Source organism: Salmo trutta, chromosome 13 (genome assembly GCF_901001165.1).
Source record: "Salmo trutta chromosome 13, fSalTru1.1, whole genome shotgun sequence".
Classification (NCBI taxonomy): domain Eukaryota; kingdom Metazoa; phylum Chordata; class Actinopteri; order Salmoniformes; family Salmonidae; genus Salmo; species Salmo trutta.
Genome location: NC_042969.1, coordinates 11,478,531 through 11,499,291, shown reverse-complemented (window position 1 = coordinate 11,499,291; position 20,761 = coordinate 11,478,531). Strand labels below are relative to the sequence as shown.

General features: G+C 45.7%; 1 protein-coding gene across 10 annotated transcripts in view; it reads left to right on the top strand.

Moving 5' to 3' along the window:
* The window catches only part of LOC115205187 (catenin delta-1), a 33,835-nt gene extending 13,788 nt beyond the window's left edge, over positions 1-20,047 (top strand). For 3 of the 10 annotated variants that reach the window (XM_029770903.1, XM_029770905.1, XM_029770904.1), the window contains 21 exons: positions 9,012-9,163; positions 9,347-9,496; positions 10,933-11,001; positions 11,090-11,212; positions 11,336-11,601; positions 11,732-12,025; positions 12,218-12,458; positions 12,598-12,820; positions 14,307-14,499; positions 14,617-14,734; positions 14,872-15,028; positions 15,465-15,487; positions 15,771-15,834; positions 15,913-16,040; positions 16,216-16,366; positions 16,525-16,717; positions 16,871-17,070; positions 17,206-17,247; positions 17,350-17,426; positions 17,604-17,658; positions 18,081-20,047. In XM_029770903.1, coding sequence (XP_029626763.1) covers positions 9,350-9,496; positions 10,933-11,001; positions 11,090-11,212; positions 11,336-11,601; positions 11,732-12,025; positions 12,218-12,458; positions 12,598-12,820; positions 14,307-14,499; positions 14,617-14,734; positions 14,872-15,028; positions 15,465-15,487; positions 15,771-15,834; positions 15,913-16,040; positions 16,216-16,366; positions 16,525-16,717; positions 16,871-17,070; positions 17,206-17,247; positions 17,350-17,426; positions 17,604-17,658; positions 18,081-18,136 — 2,820 coding nt within the window. In that variant the 5' untranslated portion in view covers positions 9,012-9,163; positions 9,347-9,349 and the 3' untranslated portion in view covers positions 18,137-20,047. Of the gene's footprint in view, positions 1-8,629; positions 8,811-9,011; positions 9,164-9,346; positions 9,497-10,932; positions 11,002-11,089; positions 11,213-11,335; positions 11,602-11,731; positions 12,026-12,217; positions 12,459-12,597; positions 12,821-14,306; positions 14,500-14,616; positions 14,735-14,871; positions 15,029-15,464; positions 15,488-15,765; positions 15,835-15,912; positions 16,041-16,215; positions 16,367-16,524; positions 16,718-16,870; positions 17,071-17,205; positions 17,248-17,349; positions 17,427-17,603; positions 17,705-17,798; positions 18,038-18,080 lie in introns of those variants that run through there. The other 7 variants (XM_029770906.1, XM_029770910.1, XM_029770908.1 and 4 more) reach the window with 7 other exon arrangements.
* Positions 20,048-20,761: the final 714 nt, after the last annotated feature.

Genomic DNA, 20,761 nt, shown 5'->3' with positions numbered 1-20,761 from the left:
AAATTGCAGGGCGCCAAATTCAAACAGATATCATAATTAAAATTCCTCAAACATACAAGTATTATACACCATTTTAAAGAAACTTCTTGTTTATCCAGCCACAGTGTCCGATTTCAAAAAGGCTTTACGGCGAAAGCACACCATGTGATTTATGTTAGGTCAGCGCCTAGCCACAGAGAACCATACAATTTTCCAACCAAGGAGAGGTGTCACAAAAGTCAGAAATGGCGTTAAAATAAATCACTTACCTTTGATCTTCATCTGATGTCACTCCCAGGTCTCCATGTTAGAAAATAAATGTTCGATAAAGTTAATCTTGGTCCAAATACCTCCTTTTTGTTCGCGTTTAGTCCAGTAATCCAAATGCACTAAGCGCCGGGCACAAAGTGCAGACAGTCATATTTCCATTAAAGTTAGTAGAAACATGTCAAACGATGTATATAATCAATCTTTAGGATGTTTTTAACATAAGTCTTCAATAATATTCCAACCGGACAATTCCGTTGTCGTTAGAAAGGAAAGAGAATGAGCGTCGTGCTGACGGCCACTCGCGAGACTAAACTAATGTCTTTCAGCTTGACCACTTGTTGAAACGGCTCTTATTCGATCCCCTTTCACAATACAAGCCTGAAACGACTTCTAAAGACTGACATCTACTGGAAGCCTTAGGAAGTGCAATCTGACCCCACAGACACAGGATATTGGATAGGCAATCACTTAAACTACAGACCTCAGATTTCCCACTTCCTGGTTGGATTTTTCTCAGGTTTTTGCCTGCCATATGAGTTCTGTTATGCTCACAGACATTATTTTAACTGTTTTGGAAACTTTAGAGTTTTCTATCCAAATCTATCAATTATATGCATATCCCAGCTTCTGGGCCTGAGTAGCAGGCAGTTTAGTTTGGGCACGCTTTTCATCCAAAATTCCGAATGCTGCACCCTATCCTAGTGAAGTTAAACTTACCTTTGTTTTTTATAATCTTAACATAACTAGTGATTAACTACACATGGTTGACGATATTACTAGTTTATCCAGCATGTCCTGCGTTGCTTATAATCGATGACCATATTAATGACCTAAGGCTCGTATTTCTGTGTGTTATAATTAAGTCTATGATTTGATAGAGCAGTCTGACTGAGCGGTGGTAGGCAGCAGCAGGCTCGTAAGCATTCATTCAAACAAACAGCACTTTCGTGCGTTTGCCAGCAGCACTTCGCTGTGCATCAAGCATTGAGCTGTTTGACTTCAAGCATATCAACTCCCGAGATTAGGCTGGTGTAACCGATGCGAAATGGTTAGCGGGGTGTGCGCTAATAGTGTTTCAATTGGTGACGTCACTCTCTCTGAGACCTTGAAGTAGTTGCTCCACAAAGGGCCGCGGCTTTTGTGGAACGATGGGTAACGATGCTTCGAGGATGACTGTTGTCGATGTGTTCCTGGTTTGAGCCCAGGTAGGAGTGAGGAGAGGGACGGAAGCTATACTGTTACACTGGCAATACTAAAGTGCCTATAAGAACATCCAATAGTCAAAGGTATATGAAATACAAATGGTATAAAGAGAAATAGTCCTATAATAACTACAACCTAAAACTTCTTACCTGGGAATATTGAAGACTCATGTTAAAAGGAACCACCAGCTTTCATATGTTCTGAGCAAGAAACTTAAACGTTAGCTTTTTTACATGGCACATATTGCACTTTTACATCTCCAACACTTTGTTTTTGTATTATTTAAACCAAATTGAACATGTTTCATTATTTGAGGCTAAATTGATTTTATTGATGCATTAAGTGAAAATAAGTGTTCATTCAGTATTGTTGTAATTGTCGTTCTAATAATAATTTTTTTTTTTTTTAAATCAGTCGATTTTAATCGGTATCGGCTTTTTTGGGTCCTCCAATAATCGGTATCGGTGTTGAAAAATCATAATCGGTCGACCTCTAGTCTTAGCAGCCAAGCCAAATTTCTTCAGCCTCCTGAGGTTGAAGAGACGCTGTTGCGCCTTCTTCACCGCACTATTTGTGTGGACCATTTCCAGTTGATGCTTTCCACCTTCTCTACTGCGGTCCTGTGGATGTGGATTGGGGGCGTGCTCCCTCAGAGAGAGTGAGACACACCCTTCACCACCTCCCTGTAGGCTGTCTTGTCATTGTTGGTAATCAGGCCTACTACTGTTGTCGTGGGTGTGGCCATGCAGTCATGGGAGTACAGTAGGGGGCTGAGCACCCACCCTTGTGGGGCCCCTGTGTTGAGGATCAGTGAAGTGGTGTTTCCTACCTTCACCACATGGGGGTGGCCCGTCAGGAAGTCCTGGACCCAGTTGCACAAGGCGGGGTTCATACCCAGGCCCCCAAGCTTGGAAGGCACTATAGTGTTGATTGCTGAGCTATAGTCAATGACTAGCATTCTGACGTAGGTATTCCTATTGACCAGTTGGATAGGGCAGTGCAATGGCGATTGCATTGTCTGTGTGTAAAGTAGAGGTGACATGATCCTTAACTAGCCTCTCAAAGCCTAGCGCCTCAAAGCACTTCATGATGACAGAAGTGAGTGCCAAGGGGTGATACTCATTTAGTTCAGTGACCTTTTGCTTTCTTGGGTACAGGAACAATGGTGGCCATCTTGAATCAAGTGGGGACAACAGACTGGGCTAGGGTGAGATTGAATTTCTGTGTAAACATTCCAGCCAGCTGTTCTGCGCAGGGATGCTGTCTGGGCCGCAGCCTTGCGACTGTTTTACTCACGTCGGCCATGGAGAATGAGGGCTATAGTCCTTGGGAGTGGGCTGCGTCGGTGGCACTGTTATCCTCAAAGCAGGCGAAGGTGTTTAGCTTGCCTGGGAGCAAGACGTCGTTATCCGCGACGTGGCTGGTTTTCCCTTTAATCTGATTGTCTGTAGACCCTGCAACATACGCCTTGTCTGAGCCTTTGACATGCTACCACTTTGTCTCTATACTGATGTTTTGCCTGTTTGATTGCCTTAGAGGGAATAACTACACTGTTTGTATTCAACCATATTCCCAGTCACCTTGTCATGGTTAAATACAGTGGTTTGCTCTTTCAGTTTTACATGAATGCTGACATCTATCCACGGTTTCTGGTTTGGATAGGTTTTAAGTCACTGTGGGAACAACGTCCCCTATACACTTCCTGATGAACTCCGTCACGGTGTCTATGTAAGCGCCAATGTCATTCTCCGAGGCTACCTGGAAAACATATCCCAGTCCGTGTGATCAAAACAATATTGAAGCATGAATTCTGATTGGTCAGACCAGCATTGAATAGACCTTATTACGGGTACTTCCTTTTGAGTTTCTGACTATAGGAAGGGAGGAGCAAAATGGAGTCGTGATCTGATTTGGCAGGGGAGGGCCTTGTAGGCACCTCAAAGGCAAGTAGCAGTGATCTAGTGTTTTCCCTAAACGACAGTCAGTGTGTTGATAGAACTTCGGTAGTGTTTCCCTAATTTGCTTTAAAATTCCCAGCTACAATAAATGCGGCCTCAGGATATGTGGTTTGCATAAAGTCCAGTGTAGTTCCTTGAGGGCTGTCGTGGTATCGGCTTGAGGGGGAATATACATGGCTGTGATTATAACCGAAGAGAATTCTCTTTGGAGGTAATACGGTCGGCATTTGATTTTGAAGTATTCTTGGTCGGGTGACCAAAAGGACAAGTTTCTGTATGTTACATTCACACCTTGATTAGTTAATCATGAAGCATACACCTGTACCTTCTTCCCGGAGAGTTCTTTATTCCTGTCTTTGCGATGTACTGAGATCCCAGCTGGTTGTATGGACGGGGACAGTATATCCCGAGAGAGCCATGATTTTGTGAAAGTGTATTACAGTTCCTGATGTCAATCTGGAAGGAGATCCTCGCCCTGAGCTCGTCTACTATATTGTCCAGAGACTGAACATGAGCGAGTAATATACTCTGAAGCGGTGGATGGTGTGTACGCCTCCTGAGTTGCACTAGAAGTCCACTCCGAATACCTCTTCTCCGCCAGCGGCGACTTGGACCAGCTTCTGATAAGTTAAATTGCCCTGGGGGTACGAACAAAGGATCCGATTTGGGGAAAGTTGTATTCCTGTTCGTAATGCTGGTGAGTTACCGCTGCTCTGATATCTAAAAGTTATTTCTGGCTGTATGTAATAACACAAAAAACATTATGGGCTAATAATGTAAGAAATAACACACAAAGAAACAAAATACTTCAAAGTTGCTTAGAAGCTAGAAGCAGAGCTGCCATGTCTGTCGGTGCCATCTTACTCATTGCGTAACTCCCAAGTTTACTTTGATATGATGGTTATATAAATATTTCCTCATAAAAGCATTTCCACCACAATTTCTCGCATAAGTAATTGTACCGACACAAAAAGATCCCACCCTGTCTAATGTAATTTAGTTTTGTGGACATTTCTAAAGTTTACTGACATTTGCTGTTTCCGTCAGGCCTGTCGTGACTTTTTTTCTTTTGCCATTTTTTTTCCTGACATATTTGACTCGCATAAAAGGAAAGATGGAAACCTGTTTACTGAGTGACATATAACAAGAGGGAAAACTTATGATGCACAACCAAGTTCTGAAATTGCACCTGGTGTATCCTACTATTCTGTCATCAGTAAGTTGAGGCCCCGACTTACTCTAAAGTTGAGGCCCCGACTTACTCTTACTCCTAAAATATTTGTTTTAATTTGTGTAATTCGTTTTTTCAAATCCGAAGAAACTACCGCGGTCCGGACCTTTTGTGTCCTCCATATGTAGCTTCGGCTCTGACAGTAGGTCGACTAGGAAGCTGCTTAAAGCGCCTCAATCACTCCAACTCTTTCACGCTTGCTTTTGCGCACACAAACTTCTCATTGTTCCGGTGGCCCCCCAAACTGACGGCTGCGAATTCCACACACACTCTGTGGTTAACATTCTTTGTGGTTAACGCACAAACTAATAACAAAAAACGTGCTCATTCATGTTTTTGGAATCATACGCGGATTCCTTATTTCTTTGTAAATTATTACACAATCGTGTGAGTGATTTGGAGTTGTGTAGTAGTGATGGGTTTCACTAAATTAATGTGACTGTTTGTAGTGTGTGTGTGGAATGGGTCACTGTGAACCAGAGGCTTGCCCTGAGATGTTACTGTCTGTATACAGAACCCATAGACCCAAGATTTTTATAACTAAACCAAGAGACCACAGCCTGTCGTTTTCAAACGGGAACAAATTAATAATTTATACATCCAGTGAATAATCGGTCTCATTTTTCTATCTGTGATATCACTCTACCACCATGTGTTGTCTCTACTTTTGTAGAGTGAGAGTTTAGTCCCCTCAAACTTCGCTCTGGACCTTGAAGCCAGTTCCACTGCATACATATGTTTTTGTTGGGGGGGACACCAGGTGTTTTCAATTTATCAGGTAGCTCAGAGAACCAGCAGGCTCCAGACTTCATAGGGTAAGAGTTGAATACCGCTGGTGTAGGGTATATCCAATTGACCCAACACAATGTGAGCAATGTAAGCTATGCTTGTAGTCATCTTTCTCTCTACTCCTCCCCCCTCTTTTACCCTCCTTCTCATTCCACCGTAAGACAGTTAACAGTTCTGTGCTGCTGTCCTGAGTCTGCCCATATAAGGGCATGTGTTACTGGACAGGTGTTTGTGCAGGTGGGCAGTGGCCTTTGGGTGTGTGTGTGTGTGTGTGTGTGTGTGTTTAAATGTCATCAGTCCTCATCACTTCCTCTTCACGTTCATCTCTGTTTCCTGACCACTTCTATTCCGAAATATTTTTCATCCAGTCATCTTTCCTACCTCCTTTTTATTTATTTTTTCTCACACCCACATCCATCGCGGAGCGGAAGGGGGGAAAACCGACTTGTACTAGACGACAGAACGTGGTTGGAGGAGGTGCGCGTGAGTCACCAGACAAACGGGAGCAGATGAGGCAGCTAGAGGTCCTATTTCTACTACTCATCACCTTCCAGTCTGTCCTCATCTCTGCCTCGCTCTGTCTTTTTTCTTTCTCACTCATTCACACACACACACACACACACACACACACACACACACACACACACACAGGTGAAACTGTGAGTCAGCCCCCTCCCCCACGCTTCCCATGTCACAATACACCTCTGTTCCTCCCTTCACCTTATTACCCCTAGTCAACACCTCCCCATCGCGGTACAGATCTTATCTTTATCACATACCTGCTGCACAAAGTGTATATGCGGGTCCTTGTTGCCTGAACCGCTGCTCTTGAGAGAGGTGATGGGGGGAGAAATAGTTATTATGTATAGGGGTGTAACAGTTCACTAAACCCAAGGTTCGGTACTATTTGCGGTTCGGTTTCAGTACAGCTGGAAAATAAAATGGCAACAGTAACTGTAGTTAATTTTTGTTTAGGTATTCCTCATTGTGAAAACACACGATTACTCATCAAAAACAACACTAAAAGTGCAATATGCGTGTGAAATCGATATATAATCCCGGCTCAGACATCGTTTAGGTCTATACTATAATGTTTGTTTTTTTACAAAGAGAAAAATATGCACACGTGTGACTCTCATGAACGGGGCATGTCTGTAGCGCGGTACATCTCATCTCCCACTCCGGGGTAATGTGATGGTCTGTCACTGTTAAGTAGCTCTCTGTAGCCCTGGAGGTCCATCCATCTGGACTGAGCGCAACGCAGGGTGTATTGGCCAACTCGTTGACAGCTTTGGCTTGCTTGTATAGAGCAGGCACTACCTGTTGGGTGGAATGGGTGCGAGAGAAGTTCGTAACGTGGCTCAAGCGCTTTTACTCAACCACGGGGGAATGGGGCATATCCGCGGCTATAAACACCTATCGTAATTTCTTTGCGCGGTCAGAATCGGCTGCGAAGGAAAGTCTGAGGAGACTAAGTTTCTTCGCTCTTCCGTCTTGCTCCTGTGTTAGCAATACTGGGGTGATTTCGGCGTAAATGGGTCAACGTATTTGAGGTGTTGGCAGCTGCGTAGGCTACTCCAGTTGAGCAATGGCGACGTACTGTTGTAACGTTCTAGCCACAACTCTGTCCATCGCGATTGCAATCTACTGGGAAGCCAGAATGTTCCCAAACTGGAGATTTAAACGATGATTGAGGATCCTCCTGGGTTATCGACCCCCACCACTCGCCGTCGTACTGAACTAGGCCCCGGCTGCGCCTCACAAAAGGACCGTTTGAAATGCGGCCGTTAAGATTCACATTTTTATTACAATGTGCGGATAGGCATAGCCTATATTTGCTTTATTATTTTTATGTATTCATTTGGGTTCATAGTGTGGACCGAACAAAGGCCGGTACGAATATGTGGACCGTTACATATCACTTTGACTCCAAGTAACATTTTGTACAAAAAAAAAATACAAATATATGTTGGTAGGTAGCATTAGCTAGTGGTAGGTGGCTTTACCTGCGCCAAAACGCTGATATCTTTCATATATTGATGTTACTGCGCTGTTGGAGCTAGGAACACAAGCATTTTGCTACACCTGCAATAACATCTGCTAAATATGTGTATGTGACCAATAACATTTGATTTGATTATATCTTGTTCTCCATCTTTTTAAATAGAGCCAGCATGTTTTCAGCACTTTTATTTCCATGACTGATCAAAAGTCATATCACATACTCTTGTCTCTCTGCAGCAAACTTATAGTGAGCAATATGTTTGGAACATCATCGCAATAAAATCACACTATCAAATCGCAATACATATCGTATTCGCACTTAAGGATTGTGATGATATTGTATTGTGAGGTCCCTGGCAATTCCCAGCTCTAGCAGTGATGTGGCAAGAGTTGTCTGTGTGTCAAGATGGTGAAATTTGCCCCTCCTTACCCGAACCAGTTTGACAGGTGTCTGTCTGTGCTTGTTTGTGTGTGGCGCCTTTTGAATTCAATCACTTTTTGACGGCATCCCTTTTGATTTAAACAAAATTTTCCATATATGTTTGCCAATGGAAGAAGTTAAGGGGCTTTCTGGACCTGAATGCCAAAACATTTGTGAGATAAAGGTGCTCTAAGTTGGCCCATTTTGCATACCCCAACTTACCAGGTCTTCATCACTGGAGTTTGCTATCATTTCAAAGTTTACAAGCAGGGTTGTCAAACAATTTTATTTTAAATTACGTTTTGTAACCTCTGATCTAAAACCCTATTTGACATAATCTGAGATTTTATTTGTTTTGCCCGCCATCGGTTGAGACAAGATTCTCCTGAATGCAGCGTGGGTGTCATGTTTTGGCCGATAGTCACTTTCTGACAACTTAAAGGAATTATGAATGGAAGGTTTTGTTCACATCAAATGGGGTGTTGTCAAAAAGTGACTGAATTCAAATGGATTTGCCCAATAGTCACTTTTTAAACCACAAACCTGGGGGTGCTTGAGCTGTTTTGTCAGCAGATGAGAGGAATTACTACTGCCTGTCTGAGCCTGTGCCTGTCTGCCTCTGATTATACTTCATGACATCTAGTCCATTCTATTGTATGCTCTGAACAGAGGCTTGCAATAGAACGAAATGGACACGGAGAGGGGACATTTGCAGAGAGGGGGGGGAGAAAGATAGATGCTGAGAGATTAGAGAGAAAAAGGCTGATGGGGAGGTTTGGAGAGTGAGCGAGAAATAGGTTGGGGGAGAGACGGACGAGCAGTACTGGAGGGCATCAAACAAAGGAGAGGAGAGGAGGCTCCTGGGAGTTGGTGTTCTCGCCTCTCTGCTGACTGTTTCGTCTGGCCCAGAAAAGCGCTGCAGTCTCAGCTGAGCCACAGCTACTGTGCAATATAGGTGTGTCCGTTGCTTTGTGTCTGGAGGGATAGCCAATTCACACCATACGTAGTATTCGCATAACTGCTTTTTTAGGAGTGTTTTCTTTTCGCAGCGTGTAACTCTCCATACTCCAGTGTTTAGCGATCCTCTTACTGCAATATTAAACTGTAAATATTAGATTTTCACTCTCTTTCTCTCCATCTCTGTCCCTCTCTGCAGTTTATTTATCCCTGTCCATCCTCTTCTTTCTGGGCCTTGTGGTTTGGTGACCTACATCTACTCTACCCATGAGCCCCTGCAACTAGGGCTCAACTGTTTGATCTTGGCCTGACCTCTCACCTCTTCTCCAAAGCCACGCCCCCCTGGTGAAGGTCTGTATCTCTGCTCTTCTATCTTTGACAGCTTGCCAAACCTCTCAGGGATTTGATGAGATTTGAGGCGTCCTGCTCGTTGCTTTAGAGCTGTATGCTATGGAGGAGCCTGTCGTTTTGTCTTTGTAGTGTATGACGTATCCCTGTAGTGGGCGCGTCTGTGTAACGCCGTTCTCTCTGTAGTGTATGGAGCAGTGTGAGAGCGCTGCTGCTCTCCTGGAGTCAGTGAGGGAGCAGGAGGTGCAGTTTGAGCAGCTGACCAGAGCCCTGGAGGAGGAGAGGAGGAGAGTACGCCTCACCAGCCCTCCGTCCCACAACCTCCCCCACACACAGGTAACACCCCAGCCCATCTCCCCAGGGGAAGTCGTCGTGTGTGTGTCCCCCCCCCCCCCAACTACACTTTGTTAGTGGCCTGGGTCTTTCCTAAGCCTCTTTCTAGATTCAGGCGAAAGACCAGTCATCCTTCTGTTCACATATCCCTCATCTGTCCTTCTATCCCATCCCTCCATCATCCAGTGATTACTGCTATGACCCCCCCCCCCCCCCCATTGCATCCAACCCCCTAATCCATCGCTCCGCTCCTCCACCTCAACCAGCACTCTGGATTGTGTTTGGTTTAACTGTCTGTTGCAATTCAACCCTTATCCTTCAACACACTACCCTGTCTAACTATCTCTACAGCTTTAACATTACCACGCGTTATACATCACGCACCTCTGCCTAACTCCAACATCACTTACCGTACCCGCAACCCAAAACCTTCATACCATCCTTACATACCATAGAATTCAAGCTAATCTCATCTTCGCTCCAGCATGTTGTCCAAACTGTACCCGGAAGGATGCTGTCAGTTGTCATGCATGCAGTCTCGTTCTACCACCTGAAATGTTGTGGAAGATGCCGTCATTTTAAGCCCGTACACGGTATCAACTCGATGTGGTGCCTCCCTAATGTGATTCTCATAGGTGACTATGTTAACATATGTTTGTATGCTTTACCACGCTATTAGAGCCCTGAAGAGACATGGAGAATTCCTCTGTTTTTTACTGAGTACACATCAGCTGATAGGGAAGATGAATGAGGTTGCCTTTTGCTTTTATAATCCTAGCCGGGCTAATTGGCTTGTTTTAGGTTGTCAGTCTCCTCTCCTGTGTTTAGTCTCGCAGCGTGCTAAGCAATGTCTCATGACTACCGCAGGGTGGGTGTTGGGTCTCTCGGTGTCCCTTGTTTATAACAATGTATCATTCCAAGTTTAGACACCAACACACGCATACACAGCTATCTCGACACTTAACACATTTGCTGTTAACTTGTTACCGTAACGGCTTTAGAATGTGAAGGGAAATATACCTTTTCTCCCCGTCTCCTATATTGTGGTGGAACTGGCTTGACCCCTTGTGGACAGAGTAGGCATTACACCCAGCTAAAGTGTGCAGCGCATGCCCAGCATTTTTTCCTGCATCCTCCTTCCGTCCTGCCTTCATTAAAGTGATCTAACATAAAATGAGTGGTGAAAGGCAATGGTTGGGTCATTGATTACCTCAAAGAAGGGAGAAGGAAAGGAATGATGCATTGTCAAAGTATTCAGATGTGGCCCATGACGCTGAGGTACTGAGAGAACGGGGTCAGTTGTCATGTCAGCAGTGTTTGGGTGGTTGTAAGGCGACGTAGCCTAGGCTGTAGCCCAGTTGGATCCTCTCTAACGTCTCTAAAGACGCCTGTGAATATGAGTGTGTTCTCTTGGTTGACGGTTGCTCTCTCCTACTTAGAACGGGCGCCTGGGGGAGGCAGACATCGAACGACTGAAACTGAGTGAGGGATACATCAACGGGACACAGGTGAGTGTATGCGTGTGCTGGTTGGGTGTGAGATGTTCTGTATGTAACATTGTGTGTGTGTGTGTAACATTGTGTGTGTTTGTTACAGTACAGGATGGTGGACCCAGTGCATGGCGTTCTAGACGAGAGCGGCACACCAGAAGATGATTCACAGGAAGTACAGTCTGTCTTCTCAGACGATGGAACCAATGGACGGCGGGCAGGGAACGCGGTACGGACACACACACACACTTTGTACTGTAACTAATATGTAACTGAAAATAACTTCCTCCATGGCGAACAAAATATTATCCACAACTTCCTGTCTCATCGTGATGTATTTCCTCTTCTTCAGATGAAGAAGGTGATCACCTCGCGTACCGTCCTGCCCTCTGAGTCGATGTCCATCGACGGAGGACTGTCCGTCTCGGGTATGGGTGGTTACAGTGCCACTCTGGACCGTCCCTACAGGCAGGCTGGAGGGGGGGACTACCCCACAGCCACGGTCCCCAGGAACTACCACTACGGCCCCGCGGGGGGGTACGACGACTACAGGAGCGCCCCGCCCTCCGAGGCCTACGCCAGCCTGAGCAGAGGCACACGCATGGACGACCGCTACAGGTCAGACAGACTGTAACGTTTGTAGAAGTGCTAAAGAGCACCTGTAAAGAAATGCTTCTCGAGAAGTATTCCTTTGTGAAGATGACCTTATCTTTGGGATAAATTGATCTTCTCCCTCTGTCTTCTCCAGACCAGCGGATGGGTACAGGACCCTGGACTCTGGCTATCGCGCCCCCAGCAGACAACAGCTGGACCCCTACGCAGCCCAGCCCCAGGTGGGGCGAGGGGTGAGGGGTGTGGGCAGTGCCCTGGAGCTGGGGGGCATGCGCTACGCCCACCAGGCCCACTTTGGTGTGGAGGATGACCAGAGGAGTCTGGGATATGATGACATGGAATACAGTATGGCTCCTCCCATGCACCCAGGGTACGGCACCATGCCACGACTAGGACCAGGCCCTGGAGGACTGGACAGACGCAGGCTCCGGTACACACACACACACACACACACGATCCCTGGGTAACCGCACATACCCAAATCACTCCGATATCAGTGTGCATGTACGCAATACTCGGATACCGACACACACACTCCTACTAAACCACTGCACACACACACACACCAATTCACGCGGACAACACGCGCACGCTCCGGTCTGATCTTCCATTGGTCCCTTAGGAGTTGCGAGGACACTTTGGACGGGGACATGGGAGGAGTCGACCCCTACACCTGGGGTGTCAACATGGCGATGGAGAGGGGAAGCATGGCGTCATTGGACAGCACCCTGAGGAAGGGCCCGCCCGCTTCCTGGAGACAACCGGAGCTTCCGGAGGTCATCGCCATGTTGAACTACCGACTGGACCCCGTCAAAACCAACGCCGCTGCCTTCCTCCAGCACCTCACCTTCAAGAACGACAAGGTGAAACACAATGCTTTGTATACCCGCGGACACCGATTTTGTTTTGAAATGACGAATGTTACGAGTGTTAAAGCACTGCTGTCAGCATGTTTTTAAAATGGGTTTGGTGTGTGACCGTGCTGGTGGCGTGTGTCTGTAGGTGAAGTCGGAGGTGCGTCGTTTAAAGGGGATCCCCGCTCTGGTCTCGTTGCTGGACAACCCCAAGAAGGACGTGCACCACTCGGCCTGCGGGGCGCTCAAGAACATCTCGTACGGACGAGACCACGACAACAAGATCGCCATCAAGAACTGTGACGGCATCCCAGCCCTAGTCAGGCTACTGAGGAAGGCCAGAGAGCAGGACCTCACAGACACCATTACAGGTAATTCTACCGTTTATGTTTATTCTCTGTCACTTGCTCTACAGTTTTTTTTAACAAGGTGGTGCTTATGAGTAAGGTGGTGGGAAGGCCCGGGGGGGGCTTGCGTTTTTGAACATGTGTAACTGCCATTTCCTGCAATCTAGAGCCTTAAAGGAAAACAAATGGTGTTTTTAAAAATCTATTTTTACATAGTGGCGCAGCCTGTCCACAAGGTGGCGCAGCACCCAGCTTACATTTCGGGGAGAATCTTGCCTTTCTATTACTGTACTACTTGTGGGACAGAGAGACAGCAGTACGACCGTGTAGCATTCCTAATATACTTCAACTCTATAACCTACATTAACAACACATTCCTAATATACTTCAACTCTATAACCTACATTAACAACACATTCCTAATATACTTCAACTCTATAACCTACATTAACAACACATTCCTAATATACTTCAACTCTATAACCTACATTAACAACACATTCCTAATATACTTCAACTCTATAACCTACATTAACAACACATTCCTAATATACTTCAACTCTATAACCTACATTAACAACACATTCCTAATATACTTCAACTCTATAACCTACATTAACAACACATTCCTAATATTGAGCCTCAATTTCTCTGGGCATCGACTCTACCAGGTGTCGAAAGCGTTCCACAGGGATGCTGGCCTATGTTGACTCCAATGCTTCCCACAGTTGTCAAGTTGGCTGGATGCCCTATGGGTGGTGGACCGTTCTTGATACACGCAGGAAACGGTTGAGCTTAAACACAGCAGCGTTGCAGTTCTTGACACCTTCAAACCGGTGCTCCTGGGTCCTACTACCCTACCCCGTTCAAAGGCACTTAAATCTTTTGTCTTGCCCATTCACCCTCTGAATGGCACAGATACACAATACATGTCTCAATTGTCTTGAGGCTTACGAATCCTTCTTTAACTTGTCTTCTCCCCTTAATCTACCCTGATTTTGAAGTGGATTTAACAAGTGACATCAGTAAGGGATCATAGCTTTCACCTGGATTCACCTGGTCAGTGTATGTCATGGAAAGATCAGGTGTTCATAATGTTTTCTATATACAAGTAACTGCCAAAATAATGGAAACACCACGAGCCAGAACGACATCATTTTCCCACGAGAAATTCCCTAATTTGGTGTTTTGTTGATGGTGGAATATTCTGTTTCAGGCGCCGCTCCAGAATTGGGTTGAGATCTGGTGACTGAGACGACCATGGCATATGGTTTACGTCATTGTCATGCTCCTCAAACCATTGTGACCATCCCTGTGGATGGGGGCATTATCATCCTATGGGGGCATTGCCATGGTGGCCAAAATAATGGCCTGCCCAATATTTTTATTCATGACCCTAAGCATGCTGGCCTTGTTGACATTGTTTTGGCAGTTACCTGTACTTTGTGATTGGACTCCGAGACCAGAGAGTCATGAAAAATGCTGAAGAATGCGTTCTCTTCTTCCTCAGGCACATTGTGGAACCTATCGTCTCACGACTCGGTGAAGATGGAGATCGTGGACCACGCGTTACACGCCCTCTCTGACGAGGTGATGGTGCCGCACTCTGGCTGGGAGAGAGGGCGTGACGGAGGAGAGGAGAGCCTCAAACCACGCCACCTGGAGTGGGAGACGGCCCTCACCAACACAGCTGGCTGTCTGAGGCACGTTAATGGAGAGGAACTGGAGGGCTGGAGATCAGTGGAGGAGATGAAGGCATAGCTATTGGATCTGAGGGAAATATAAACCATTTTAACGTCTTTTTTTTTTTTCTTGTTCAGGAACGTGAGCTCAGAACGTAGCGAGGCCAGGCGGAAGCTGAGAGAGTGCACGGGATTGGTGGACTCGCTCATGTACATTGTCCAATCACAGATCAACCGCAAAGATGTCGACAACAAGGTAATTGATTGCTTAAATCTGATTACGCAAATGTTTTTTGGGGGGGGGGTATAAAACATTTCTTAATTTCTTTTGCAATTACAGGTTTCAATAAAGATCCTTTTTAAAACCTCCACTCTCCATCTCTCTCTGTGTAGTTGGTGGAGAACAGTGTGTGTCTGCTGAGAAATCTGTCCTATCAGGTTCACCGGGAGGTTCCTGGCTGCGAGCGCTACCTGGAGGCCGCGCCCCTAAACCAGGGCCCTGTCCCCGGATCCAACAAGGCCAGCTGCTTCGGCTCACGGAAGGGCAAAGGTCAGTAACCGGCCTGTTTTTAAGGTCATAGTATACACCCTGTGTGTTCTGTGGCTAGAGGTAGACCGTTTCCCTTAACCCCAGATCTAGAATCAGATTACCCTCTCCTCAGTCCTGACTCATTAACAGGGGATGAATCTGTGGTTAGTGGTAGACCGTTCCCTTAACCCCAGATCTAGAATCAGATTACCCTCTCCTCAGTCCTGACTCATTAACAGGGGATGAATCTGTAGATCTGTGGTTAGTGGCTACGTAATCCTACTCGGTGTGTGTGCTTTTTTTTGGTGCCCTGGGCTGAGTTATTTTATTTTTTGCTTTTGTGGATCTGACTGTTTTTTTTTTTTGTTTGCTTTGTTGGTGGCTGGGATTCTGTTTTTCACACTCCGTCCCTCCCTCTCCCTCTGTCCTCCTCCTTTTTGTTCCCGTCCTGTTTTAGATGAGTGGTTTTCCACAGGTAAGATTCTCATCTTAGTGTCCTATTGCGCTATGGCTGAACAAGGGCTTTTCCTAACGCTGGCTGGCCTTAACATTGCCTTTCCTTTAGTCAGTAGGTTTTGTAGGTGGGACTTGTCATACTGAGTGCATGCTGTTCAACTAGGGGCCACGTTTGCATGATACCATGATGTCATTGAGGGGAATTTGCATCTATTAAAAATGGTTGAGGTGGAACTGGCTCAAATGCACCTAAAATGTATTTTTCCAATCAGAATGATCTAGATGGTTGGTTTTCTCTCCAGGTAAGAAAGATGCGGATGACGGGAGTGCGGACCAGGTTGATATCCCAAAGAGGACGACGCCTGCCAAAGGTGAGTCAAAACGCCATATGAAAGCACAGCGTACGTGCGACACACACAATCCGTTTCTAAAATCCCTCTTCCTACCAGGCTATGAGCTGCTGTTCCAGCCTGAGGTGGTGCGTGTCTACACTTCCCTGCTGAGAGAGAGCAAGAACCCCTCAGTGCTGGAGGCAGCAGCCGGGGCCATACAGAACCTGTGTGCCGGACGCTGGACAGTGAGTGGACAGCCTCTGATCTCTCTCTCTCACCTTTCCCTGAAATCTCCACCACCTCTCGCGTCTCATTGTCTGATTTCATAGCATTATCCAATGGTTTTGGTTGCTGCTTTCTCCTCAGGAGGACTTCTGTGTTCAGGATGGTAATGGTTCTAACCACCTCTCTCTCAATCAGTATGGCCGGTATATCCGGGCCACGGTACGTCTGGAGAAGGGCCTACCTATGATGGCAGAGCTGCTGGCTCATGGGAACGACCGTGTGGTCAGAGCCATGTCTGGGGCCCTGAGGAACCTGGCCATCGACAACCGCAACCGCGAGCTGCTCGGTAAGTTGGCGTGTGCGTCAAAGTCGCCTGTTAGTTATCACAAGTTCACATGAGGAAAGACTGCTTCATTAGCATATAGAAAGGTCCTTCCTGGATTGCTTCAGAGCCACTCTTTCGTCTGTGTTGTTGCGCATCTGAGCCGTCCTGTCCTCCCTCAGGGAAGCACGCTGTGCCCCACCTGGTGGCAGACCTGCCGGGTGGCCAGAGCCAGTCTGCACGACCTCTATCTGAGGAGACGGTGGTGTCTGTACTGAGCACGCTCACTGAGGTGCTGGGCAACAGCCTGGAGGCTGCCAAGACCCTCAGAGCCTCCCAAGGCATCGAGAGACTTGTGCTCATCAATAAGGACGGGTAAGAGTGTGTGTGTTGAACTGAAGCTCATTAACAAGCATGCTCTGTGTGTGTGTGTGTGTGTGTGTGTGTACACACGTTTGTTTGAGACGGATAGGTCAAAGTGTGTCCATACAGCACGTCTAACCGAGTGCATGTCTATTGGTCCTGCAGTAAACGATCCGAGCGGGAGGTGCGCGGGGCAGGCCAGGTGTTACAGCTGGTGTGGGGGCACAAGGATCTGCGGCGCCCCCTGGAGAAGGACGGCTGGAAGAAGACTGACTTCACGGTGAACCTCAACACATCCGCCAACGGCCCCGCCACACGCACCAACGGGACCTATGAGAAAACTACCATGCCACTGCTAGACAAAGGTGAGACTGGGAATTGTTTTATTTTATTTTTTAATGCGTCAGACTTGCTTCTTTGACAGTAAGTTGAAGTTAGACATAAAATATACAGTATGTAGGGAAGCAAGCGGAATGTAATGGCTTTTGTTATTTCCACAGGGGCGAAGAGAGACATGATTCCACTGAATGACTTAGGCCCTGGTGAGTATCTGTGGAAACACTGTCAAAGCTGAGCCCGAAGATTAGATTTTTGTAATAAAGAAAAATGTTTATCAATGTTGAATTCATGCTCTTCCACTTTAGAAGCCTACTCTACACTGGACCAGCGGGAGAGGAGACACTCTCTGGACAACTCCCTCGACACCACAGACACTTTACAGGTAACGCCCCCGCCCTTAACTTAAACACACTTACCTTTATTAACCTTCTCCTTCACGCCTTTTTCAAAACGTCTCTCTATTTTGCCTTTTGGGTTGACGACCGTCACCTCTACTCACGGTATCTCTTCCACCATCTCTTTCTCTCTCTTTCTCTCTCTCTCTCTCATGCCGTCTCAGCGTGGGGTGTATGGGGGCAGAAAGGGTTCCCTGCCTCTGTTGGACTCCTACGATGGTTAGCCCCCCCTCCCCTCTCCCCCCCCCCTGCATGTAACAGCATGGTACGTTTCACCTCTTGTCCTGCATGGACTCTAAATCGCCATCCTTTCTCTTATAACTTATAACCTTTCTCTTGTAACTCTGTCTATATTGTAGTATTCCAGTACCTTGGTTTTGTACCCAGTATAATGTGCAGTGGAAAGTGATTGAAGGCGTTCACACCGGTATAGTATGCTGTGTGGACTTGTACTTGTGCGTTGGGGTGTATCATAAACCCTAAAACTAACAGTATTCCCTAGGCACTTGCATTTTGGCATATTGTGTATAGACTGACATACTTGTACCACAAAATCGGCTTGTGTGCGGTTTTGTTTTACTCTTTTAAATATTACCACATGCACTGATAATATATAATTGATCATCTTCTTCTTCCTCCAGAAGAACTGATGGTGTGCATTACCCAGGGTGAGCTGCCCCAGCCCTGCCACTGCTGAGCAGAGAACACTAGAGACCCACAGACTTGCTCTCTCTCATCCCCCTCCTTCTCTCCTTCCATCGCAAGGCTATGTGGTTATGAAGAATGAGGGTTGGCATCCAAAGAAAGCAGTTGTGTTGCAATCAGAGTGATATTTAGCACTCAAACTGAACACACACACACACACACACACACACACACACACACACACACCATAGTAGCGTCAGAAATATATTCCCTGTTATTTAAATTATATTGATATTCCCTTTCTCAAGGCAATCGTCTTTGTTTGACAATCATTGTTTATTTCTGTTCTATGGTTACTTACATCCAACATTTGGCTCAATGAGTGTTTCCAGTCGTTTGTTAGAATCCTCATACTCATCCAAGTGTTTTGTTATTTTCAACGTCGTGAATCAGATTACTGCCATCTGCATCCTGAGATGAATGTATTTTTAATATCTGTAGGGTATGTGTATATAAAAAGAGGGAATGTTTTGATTGGGGAGGAAGGTGTCTATGCCTTTTTTAAGGTTGATTTTAATTTAAGTGGTGCCCAGATTGGGATTGGTGAGTGGAAAGGTCATGTGTGGCTGCTGGACCAATGGGGCTCGGTCCTCATAGGTTCAGGATGTTTGTATAGGAGTTATTTTCACCTTTTCTAGGTATATTACAGGCTGGTTGGTTTTGGGGCAGTTGGGAGAGCGTGAGAGGCCGGTGTGTAAGTGAGTGTCATACAGGAGACCTGTGTGTGTGTGTGTGTGTGTGTGTGTGTGCATGAGTGGTTTTGTTTAACAAACAACCCATATGAGCCTGTTTTTATTTTTAAGGACTTCATATTGTGTGCTTTCATGTTTTTTCTACTCCTTTTGAAAATATATTTTTGTTGTCTCGGTTCTTTTCAATTGTGGCTTTTACAGATGTACCAACTGCCTCTTTCTTTTGTTGTGATACCTTTTTATTTAATATTTTTTTGGAACCCTCCTGAGTCTGTATGTGGTTAACAATAGCTGTGAGAGCGCGATCTCGTACACCTATTGGAGTGTGGATTTTGCTGCTGCTGTGCCGGTAGCTGGAATACTACTGTTCACACACTGTTAACAAGCACCACAGCTCTTAGTCCTACATTTTGCTCATACGCTCGGTAACATTCCAACACTAAACTATAACACTAGGGATGCATTCCCCACACTATTATACAGAAACCCACTACAGACCTGGGGCCTGTTCCCTAGGATGGATTGTTTTGGAATGCTTCCATTATCAATCTTTTTTGCATAGAGCTGGCAGATTCTTGATTCCGCATGTTAAACATTAATCGTGTGTTCTATCAGCAATGCTCTGAACCTCCTACACCACTAATGATAACACTAGTTCAGTCAGTACTTGCTGTTACACTAGCCAGAACAATGTGCTGTACGTATGGACCCAAAAGGCATTGGTTGAGAAAGAGAAAGGGGCTGGTTCTCTGTAGAAATTACACTTACGTTTCGGGAGAATTGGATTCCTCAGAGGTGACTAAAGTATAAACAGACGGTAGGACCAGACTTGAGCATAGACTAGGGGGGAAAATGAAAAGCACATTTTGGGAGCTTTTGTTTTTTTATACTTTGACTTATCATTTCTGTGTCCGTGTTTTGCGTTTTTAATATTGTTTTCTGATTTGGGAGTGGTGGGTGAAGCATTATGCAATCTCTATTATACTTTTTATTCTGCTTTTGCAACTTTTCTTTAATGGCAAAGGAGACTACTCATCTTTTTTGTTTGTATTTTTTTATATTGTTACCACGTTTCATTTCTCTGTAGCATTGCCTATTCATGTACAATTATGATGAACTTGCCTTGGCTCTGAAAAGTTTCATTTTCTTCAGTAAGAGTATGTAACTGACAATGCTGTTTTTATAAAATAAAGATCTTTTCTCAGACCAGATTTGATGGTAAAGGGCTACTTCGGGATTTTTGGCAATATGGCCCTTAATCTATTTCCCCAGAGTCAGAGGAACTTGTGGATACCATTTTTATGACTCTGTGTCCAGTATGAAGGAAGTTTGAGGTAGTTTCGTGAGCCAATGCTAACTAGCGTTAGCACAATGACGAGGTCTACCAGTATCAAGTAACATGTTTTGTGTGCGTGTGCGACAGCTGGAGATGTGCACTTGGGGATAAACACATCTAATTAAAGGGGTACAGCTTAGTCTGGTTACCCAGACAGACTCCCTCTCTTCAAACACACATTCACACCTTAATATTCATGAAAGCTTTTAAGCTTTTGTGTGGTCTGCTCAGTCTTGTGCCTCCCCAAAGTATGCTTCTACTACATTTGAGATGCCTAAAATTGTTTCTTTAGTCCTCCGAATTTGCTTTTGTCTATACCTTGGCCAATATTATAGGCCAAGCCGTTAGCCATTAGCCATTGCTATTGTGCTGTCTCTAAAGCCAGGATAAGCTTTCTGAAAGGCTAACATGACCCTGGGGAACGTTTGACCATAGATTAATGTTTAGTGTTGATGTGCTCAGCCGCCTTTTTGTCTCATGTCTCACGCTGTGAGAAGATTACCAGGGTGGGTGTGTGTGTGGGGGTACATTAGGTATTGTATGTTGGTGATTCGGATGAATATAAGGGCTTTAAAGGCCCACTGTAGTC